At 41.5% G+C, this 9,522-nt stretch overlaps 1 protein-coding gene across 1 annotated transcript in view; it reads right to left on the bottom strand.

The window, feature by feature from the left end:
- Window positions 1–485: 485 nt before the first annotated feature.
- Window positions 486–9,522, bottom strand: part of THSD7B (thrombospondin, type I, domain containing 7B) — a 281,207-nt gene continuing 272,170 nt past the window's right edge. Inside the window, exons 24-27 of the mRNA XM_009886664.1 lie at window positions 8,764–8,846; window positions 6,963–7,155; window positions 2,824–2,911; window positions 486–1,024 (exon numbers count right to left, since the gene is read on the bottom strand). Of these exons, the coding sequence (XP_009884966.1) occupies window positions 943–1,024; window positions 2,824–2,911; window positions 6,963–7,155; window positions 8,764–8,846 (446 nt within the window). The 3' untranslated portion in view covers window positions 486–942. The remainder of the gene's footprint in view (window positions 1,025–2,823; window positions 2,912–6,962; window positions 7,156–8,763; window positions 8,847–9,522) is intronic.

A 9,522-nucleotide genomic window follows, 5' to 3' on the forward strand; every position in this document is an offset into this window, starting at 1 on the left:
ATGTTTACGACATGTAACTTCTCAGTGGTTTTGAAACATTTAAAAAAGCAAGACCTTCTACAAACTGCATTTGTGTTTGATGCATATTAAATGAGGTCAGGTAATTAAATTCAAAAAAAGAATTTATAAATATTTCAGATAAGAAAATTTAAATACAAAAGCAGAGTTTGTATTAATTAAACTGAATATCAATTTAAACTGGCCATAATGTATCTACATGGTTTAATTTAATTTAAAATACTTTTTAAACAATCAAATCTCTCTAGCCATTCATCAAAACACCTATCTATTCAACTCTTTAAAAAATATTCTTGGTTAAGAAACCACCTATGCTTTTTCATAACAATCCTTATTCTGTCCTGTAGGTGGAAATGAAGCAAAATCATATTCCAGACTAGAAAACAGGATAAGAAGGAAAAAACTTTAAAAAACCTGATAACTTCAGACACTTCAACTCATTCTTCACTGCGTTTCTCAAAATACATGATCTGGTTTTAAAGTCTTTGAACGAAATGTAAACACTAGAAAACTCATTGTTGAAATATGTGAAGAATAAAGAACGCTGCACTAATATAGTGCATAATGATGCTGTGTCAAACTTGTCATTTACAGTAAATGTCACATTTTCCTCAGGATTGTCATGCCTTTTTTCTTTTTTTACTAATTCCTTTTGATGTCTGTAGATTCTCTCTTTTTTTTTTTTTTTCATTCCCATTGCACAACAGGAAGAGATGTATTTTCTGGTCTCTTCAGAAAAGTTTCACAAGATCTAAGTCTTTGACTCCATTTGTTTTAATAAAGAGGTGGCAAAATTTTAAGCTTGCGATACTTCTGCCTGGTATATTACAGATCAGGAGATTCCTCAAAAAACTGAGAAGTCGGAGAGTTCCAAAAAAGAAAGCAGTTAAGGCAGTCGATGTCTACATTTGGATTCTTTTTATGTTACATATCAATGTCTCCATCATAGGCTAAGGTTAGAGGTTTCTGCTGCGGAGGAGTGCTTTGATGCTGCTTTGTTTTTTTGCTGCAAGAAAAAATAGAAAGATTTCAGGAGACAAAAATATAAGCTGTAATAAGCTCGGAAACATCATCAAAAATCAAATTTCAACAAAAAAATCAACTTCCTACATTGACAATTTCATTTTGCAGCTAGGTAACACTGCAGTACAGTGACAACTTCCAAGAAAAAACACACGGATCTGCTTGAATCCTCTTACGTGTGTGGTGCGGACACACAGCCTGCTGAAAATGGGCAGCCAACTGTGCTCTTCTCCTGGAGGGGAAATAAAGCACATTTGTCTCCCATGTCTTCTCGCAGCTGACAAAAGAAAGAACACCTCGCAGAAAAATTGAAACATGAACTGTCTAGGAGTGGGATATTCTCATTTTTTCTTTGGCACGGTATTGGAGCAACAATAATTATTATTGAGAAACACACTTCCTCACCAGCCTTCAAGTGATGGAGAACTATTTAATGTTATTTAAAAAATCCTCCGTATGCTCTACTGTGAAGCCGCAGAGATATGGCAGCTACACGGCTTGGAAAATACGGAAGCTGCAACTCCTAAGCGGCATCCAAATGCTGTTATTTCAGCTTTTAATTTGAGACAGAGACTGAGAGGGAATAAAGGGATTTTGAATGAAAGCGCCAATGATGCTGTCAAGTCACGGTTGTGACTCTCCGGTTGCCTGCCCTGATGTGACAGGGCTTGGGGCAGCTGCACCACTAACGTTCGTAAAGCCCCAGCCAGCTCCATGGTCCTCAGGGTGGGCTGTGGGTGATGCAGGACACATGGACACGGGCCACTGCTCCCTTCGTATCCTCCAAAACGTGTCAATGGCAGTGTCCTTCCCAATATTCCAACCAGAGAGTGCAACACTAGTCTGCCCAGGGCGACTGCTGCTCTGGAGGAGGGCAGACATCTCCCCCACCAGTAAAGCCCACCACCAGCACTGCACTGGTGGAGACCAGTGCTTCGGTACACCCGGTACTCTACTTCTAACGGTGGCCGGTAACAGCAGCTTTAGACACAGGATGTGTTTCCACCTGATGTATTCACTGCAAAAACCTATTTAGGGATTTCCTGAGCTGGAGAGTACATCCAGAAAACCACAATTAACACCAAGAGACCCAATCTCCCGTGAACTGTTTGCCACCTTTGAATCCATTTATCTTCCTGGCATGCACAGTCCCCAGCAGCAGTAATCTCACAAGGTAATAATGCACTGTGTGAAAAATAAAATCTTTTGTTTATTTTAAACGATCATTTCATCAGATGCCTCCTACTTCTTATATTGTGGGAAATAAAAATTCCCTAGCGCCCTTTTCTACTCCATTCATGATTTCATAGATCTCTATTGTATTCCCACGTCAAACATCATTTTCCAACTGAATGCCCCTATTCTATTTAGTCCTTCCTTGAGCGGAAGCCAGCGCCTCGATCCAATCAGCCTCCTTGCCTTTTTTCAGTTTTACTTTATCTTTTTATTTTTTTTTTTAAAAAAGAATACAATAAAAAGCCCTTTCTAATCCCAGCAGAAGTCTGAATAAATACAAGGGCCTATTGATAACCAAAAATAATTCTTTCCCTGCATGGCTACCATACTTCTTCATGATTATGCTGGATAGCGTTTACAATTTGGAGAGTTTTAAATTACTCTGAGGTAGGGGCCAAATGAAGGCAGTTAAATAATCCAAGCTCCATCCTTTCCTAAATTCTTGAGGATTAAATCTCTGCAACACAGAATGTTGTGATATATTTTGGATTGTTTAAATAACAGTAAAATATCTTTTGTTGAAGGACAAACACATGCCACACTCACCACATCAGGTAGGATGTAAAAACCAGGAGAACTATGATGAGGAACCCACCAGCTGATACTCCATATACCCACATCTTCAGTTTGCCATCTGTTGGAAGATGAAGAGAAAGGACAGGGGGAGAAAAGGAGGGAATGAAAAACTTTAGAATAAAGTACACAAATTGTTAAGAGACGAAGTAAAGAGAAAGCACACAATCAAATGGGAAACACAGCAAGGACTGGCTGGGAATAATTCATAAACCCCATGGTTTCGATAAAAAAAAAAGATTCCTGTAAAAACCAATCGTTTTGAGGACAAACTCTTAACTTTGGTGAGGAGCGTAGGTTTTCCTCAATGAAAGCTGAAAATGAACTCTTCATCTCAGTTTTCCAAAGCGGCATTATTTCCTAATCTCCCCTCTGACTGAGCTCGTGCAGTTCATTACGGGCAGCCCAGGCTTATGGTGCCGCACAAGAATCCCAACCCGGCCAGGCTGCTGCCCATGGAAAGGAGCAGGGGCACGAGATAATTGCAGTACATTCGCTCAGGAGCCCCAGTGGCTGCTCTGGCAAAGGCACTTCAATGTTGAGCTGACCCAGATAGAAATGCAGGTAACACCTGATACGTTTAGTCTAAAGAAAAGAGGGCTGAGAAAGGACGGGATTGTTCTCTGCAAATACCCGGGGGTCAACTGGGGCAAACACCAGTGAGCGCAAGTGAAAAAGCTACTTAGAGCTGAAAAATGCTTGGGCAGCAAATGGGAATAAATTCAGCTTAGAATAAAAACAAGAATATGCTTTGTAATAGTAAGAGGGATAAAGTTGTGCAAGACCTCTCCAGCTGGGCCACAGGAGCAGGACACACAACGGGCTTTAAGACAAGGTAAGGCTCTCGATAAGGCTGGTTGGGGTCCAACGCCAGGGACCCACTCTGTGACCCTTGCACATGTGAGCCTGAGTGTGTTGAAACATTGCCTTCTGATAGAAAGTCTAAAAACATGTTATTTGGACAGGTTCTTAATTACAAGCTTTGCATTAATAACAATAATTTTTAAAGATCGATATTTCTGTTTCTTGCTCCATTCTGGAACTACTGGATAGAGTCCAGCGGAAGGCTACAAAGACGATTGAAGGGACTGGAGCATCTCTCTTCTGAGGAAAGGCTGAGAGACCTGGGGCTGTTTAGCCTGGAGAAGAGAAGGCTGAGAAGGGATCTCATCAATACTTAGCAATATCTAAAGGGCGGGTGTCAAGAGGATGGGGCCAGACTCTTTTCCGTGGTGCGCAGCGACAGGACAAGGAGCAATGGGCACAAACCAGAACAGTGGAAATTCCATCTCAACATGAGGAAAAAATTCTTTACTTTGGGGGTGGCAGAGCACTGGCACAGGCTGCCCAGAGAGGTGGTGGAGTCTCGTTCTCTGGAAATAGTCAAAACCCACCCGGATGCATTCCTGTGCAACCTGCTGTAGGTGACCCTGCTTTGGCAGGGGGGTTGGACTAGATGAGCTCTGAAGGTCCCTTCCAACCCCCACCACTCTGTGATTCTGTGATTCTGGCTGTATGGCTCTACTTGTGGGGAGAAGTGATGGTATTTTTGCCACGCAGAGACAGCCTGAGCTGACTCGTATCAAAAGGGCTGTTAATACATACCGGGGGCGGGAATACAAACCTGCACCGTGGCCACAGACATGGTTTGACAGAGGCCATTTCAAACTCAGTCATGCGAGTGGGGAGTCACTTCACGGGACAATCACTGAGCCTATTTTACATTTTAAGTTTGAATGATGAATTTTTTTCAAAGGGAAACCTATTTAATCAGATCCCATTCTTTCTGTTTTTTTTTCTTTGAAGCTTTGCAGAAAGGGTGAGTACCTCTCACAGATTTTCTCTTCTCCTCGAAACACTTACCGCCTATCTCCCATGCGAGAAGAGCTCCCTTCATCAGATTTGGGATTGTTTTGTTTTTTTCTAAAGCCTGGGTATGAAATTTGCTGCTCTCTCAACTGGAGATGGCCAGGAAACATTTAGCAGTCCTGCAAAGGGACTGTCACAGCAACACAAAGGCATCCCACCATGTCTGCTATGAAGGCAGCTATGCTCTCCATCCCCAACGTAAAGGCATTGGACCATGCCATCCTACAATTTAAACAATGCTATTTAAATTGCCTCTCAACTTGAAAAAAGTTTCTGTACCTGAACTCTGGCCTCCCAGAGTGTGGTAAAGAAAGGAAATGCACGAACTGATTTGAAATCAGTTCTGTGCACTCCTGCAGAGCATTTAAAAGAACAAAAACATCAGCCTTATTAAAGTGATATAAAGTTTGTGTTCCAAATTGCAAACAGGAAAGGAAATCACAAATAAACTTGAGAAAGGCATGTATACTTTTACTGACAGATATAAGTCCTTAGACGTACACAAATGTCAAGGACTATAGTACCGAAGGGTGGTAAATGCCATCCATACAAGGAGCATTCACCATGGGCCTGCTAGCAAGAGAGTAACTGGTAGGTAACAGCGGTTTCCTGGCTCAGCTAGCAGTAATTATTGCAAACCCCCAGACTAGTAAGCCTGAGAGCCTGTTTAAGGGGAGTAATTACATGTTTTGTCAAGAAGTTAGTCAAAGGGAAGTGATTTGAAGAGGACCAGCCTTGAGCTGGGGTCTGAAGGGCACATACAGACTGAAGAGTTACCTGCAGGATGCCATGGGGTTGGTGATACATTTAGCACACATGGAGCACGCTTATTCCTTTCCCATATATTGTTTCTATAACATTTCTGCCCTAAAATTAAATAACACCATGTTCTGTAAAAGCTCTTTAGTCCTTATTTCTGTCTTGTAGTCCCTTGGGGAGAACTGGCTCACAGATGCTGCACTGAGGTCAAGCCCACCAGAAGCTTTCAGGGCTGCAGCCTTGAATGCCGATTTAAAAAAGAGAGGATTGCAGCATCCACCTACACCTCTCTCCCTTTTTCTAACCCCGTAAAGGTACCAGCTGAAGAGATGACACCTAAGTAAGACAGCCTACAGAGGGCCACGGATGCTGAAAAAAGGCAATTAACCCTAAACCTGTGACTCAAACTGCTGGTGAAGTGCGTGGGCTTCTGGATGATGGGTTTGATCGAAAATGAGCCAACTTGAAAAGGCTTCGGACCGAGCTCTATTAGCCTGGAGACTGTCAACGCAAAGGTTAACTACTGTATGCAAATCAAATATGTAAATGTAACATTCAAAGTGTGATCACATATATCAGACAGAATTATGGCTCCCTGAGTCCCGTAACAGAAGCTTTCACTACGTGTTTTCTAAAGTCTCGTGTTCATTACAAACTAATAGGAAACAAATGCAATGTCAGGTAACGGGAGAGGGGGAAGGCTGCACCGCCAGAATATGGGGAGAACTAATGCATTTCAGTAAAACTTGACAGGTCTGACACCTTCATCTCCCATTTTAAAGTCCTATTTGCATTTCAGAAGTCTATTTTGACTAAATTAATCTTGCAAAATTACAGTCAACATGGTAATCAGCTATTACAGCTACGGCACCAGTCCTGTGGACCAGTCCAGGCACATCCAGTACACGGTTCCAACTGGGAAGCACTTTATGGTGTGGAAGTCAAAGATCCATTTGGGATGCACTGCTTGGGCACAGCAGCTTCCCTGCTTTTGGTGTGTTTTTATTTTTAACGTCTTAACTTCAACACTTATAACTTTAAACTCTATACTTTCTACCCTGATTTTTTTTCATATACTTTTGAAATATTGCAAGAAACAACCAATGTTTTCTTTAATGAAATCTTAAGTACTTTCTGCCCTGAATCTTCTGAAGTGCTAGTGATCAATATCTTTCCTGCTCAAAATATATTACTTCGAGAAACATCAACAGATAATAGTTCTAAGCATCCCCCCAAATCACATATGAGTATACTTTTGCAAAATATTATTGCTTCGTTCTGTCTTTGCTATCTCTCAACATAAGAGATTGTGATTACTCTGTATAGGCACAAAGGAATGAAAGGTGGCATGTGAGTTAGAAACTGGGAGGCTGCTCTGCAGCTCCCAGACGCAACCTCTGATGTTATGATCTACAAAGCTTGTACCTTTCTTCTACAGAAATGTTGTAAAGACAATTTATTCCATTCATATTTAAGTTTTTCACCTGGATTAAAAGGTTGAATAGACCATCCTTTGAAAATGTCATGCATTTTTGAGTTGACAGGTTTATTTTTTCCAGCAATGGTCTTAACATCAGCTTTCTTATCTTCTAAACCTGGTACCTTCATGCAGTAATCCAGGAAACCATTTGATCTCATTATTTCTGTATATCCTCGCTCACAACCGCAGACTCCTCTCTAGGTGATAAAAGGGAATTCAGTATTAAACCAAACAGCATCCTCTCACGGAACAGTGCAAATTGTAGGCAAAGTATGAAGATACTGCAAGGTATATCCTGCACATGCAACTTCACCACCACCAAACCAACCAAGCCAGGAACCGGTGCCCGCAAACCCCTTTCAGTTCAAAAAGTCAAAATATATTTGGGGAATTGGCTGAAAAAGAGTCCGTGTTACAGAGAAGCCCAACATGGCAACATTGTCATCCTAACAGGCTTAACCACAGGCATTTGTGGCTTGATCCAAACTCCTCTGGTTAATAACCATTTTCCCACTGACCCTGCCGGGAATTAGAAGAGCCGAACAAGAAACAATCTTGCTTCAGACCCAAACCCTCCCCACATAGTTCCACTCCGGTATTTCACAGGGCTATCTGAAATTAAGTTTTCTCTCTTACGGCCAAATATCTGCTGCCCTAGATCAGTCTAAACAGTTTCTTCAAGGGGTTTCTTAAAAGTCTGTGATTCACTAAATATATTCTCCATTTTCTTGATATCTACATTAAACCAGCTTTTTTTAGCTTGCTCTTCTTTGCTAATTATCTTATAATTAGCCTGTCTGAGGGTCTGATATCCTTGGTTACGATCCAAACAGGCAATTCATTTATTCTCTGTGATAAGAATTTAACTCTTGACATCAATTTTACAGCCACAACATCCCCCACTTGTTAACAAACGTGATCTTGAGCTTTTCTGGACAAAAGGTGAAGTCTCAAGAGTTTTTATATCTAATAAATTCATGCTTACCTATCATTTTTATGTTCCCGTAGGCTCCGAACATTCTCACGACCACTCTTGTGGCCATGTTCAGTTGCCCACAAGCTGGTTTCCAATGGTAATTCCTCCCATCAGATACCCAGCTGAAGCTGAGCACTGTGGAGGCGATTTTGAAAATAAAAATATCTAAACCTCAACTGCCCCAGCCACTTTAAGGGCTCTGGCTTTTATAGTCCATCACAGTACTGACACAGATAGGGAAGGCGTTTTGGAAAGCTCTTACTCTGCAGTTCAGTCCTGCAGGAAGGGACATTTGTAACCTTTGGGCTCGTGTTTGCTCAGAGGCAAAGAAGTGGCAGTGGCTCAAAAATGTAGAAAGTGTTGCAGATGCTCAACAATTCAGCAAAAAAGGTCACTTCCAGGTGTTGTTTTAGAAGGCAGTAAGGGGATGGTGGGATCACGCTGCTACAGCTTCCCTACGCTCACAGGGGCTTTCTGCATCTGTGAAAGAGCAGGAGAGGATACTCTTTTATCTCCTCTCTTACAGAAGTTTCCAGTCCATTTTCTACGGGACAGTACAATAGCATTCAATGAAAATTAAACCAAGAGGTTCCAAAATCCCTCCATGGAACAAAACCAAAATTGTAACACCACATAAATACTCCATCACTCCTTTGTACAGGTTTATGACGGTTTCCTTTCAGACTGAAATTCCCACAGCTTCCTCGAGGTGGTACCATGGACACACTAAACTATTTTCTAGGTCCTGGAATGCATTTAAGATACAGAAGCTAATTGAATAGATTTTGCGGCGTTAATTTCTCAACGATATTCTGCAGCGAGCAATTACCTGTGTGCAGTAGGAGAACGGCTTTCTGCACGGCGGGCTGCAGAGCCGAACTTCTGCAGGTTTCGTCCGAAGAGCACACCCTCCTGTAAAAGAAAATACTGAGTGCCTTCAAGGGCATGTTTTAAAATGTTTTTGACTCAGAACGCTATAGTGTAAGAAATGCTTGCTTGCTTATTTTATATAGTTAAATACTAGTCTACTGAGCACATTAGCATAATATCTGTAGGCACTGCATTAATTAATTTGCCTTAACAAGGCAGGGAATTATTATCATACCCATCTTGTTAATGGAGAACAGAGATATACAGATTTAAGCAATTTGCCATAGGCCACATAGGAAGTTGGGGACAGAATCAGGAACTAGATGCACATCTTCTGTGTCCTCATTAATGTCTTATCTACATAAGAGGACACAATCCACATAACGCCTTTGCCCGTTCTCACTTGGAGAAGTCTGTGCTTCTATAGGAATAAAAACATGTTAATGAGTTCTTAACTACTCGTCAACCTTTGCACATAAAACTTTTGTTATTATCTCAACTAGTCACTATAAATAGAACAAGATAAGAATATCTGCATTTTCATTTCTACTCTCTGCTCATTCACCCTGTGCATACTGAGAGAGATCCTACGGATGTGCGAGCCCTACTGCCTTTGCCAATATCTCGTGGAGCTTCAAAGTGCTGACCATGAATTTCCGTTTTCACCCTGCGCAGGCAGAATTTGTAGGTCACAGCAGCAGGAGGAATCTTCACGTTG

This window comes from Charadrius vociferus, unplaced genomic scaffold (genome assembly GCF_000708025.1).
Source record: "Charadrius vociferus isolate BGI_N301 unplaced genomic scaffold, ASM70802v2 scaffold720, whole genome shotgun sequence".
NCBI lineage: Eukaryota > Metazoa > Chordata > Aves > Charadriiformes > Charadriidae > Charadrius > Charadrius vociferus.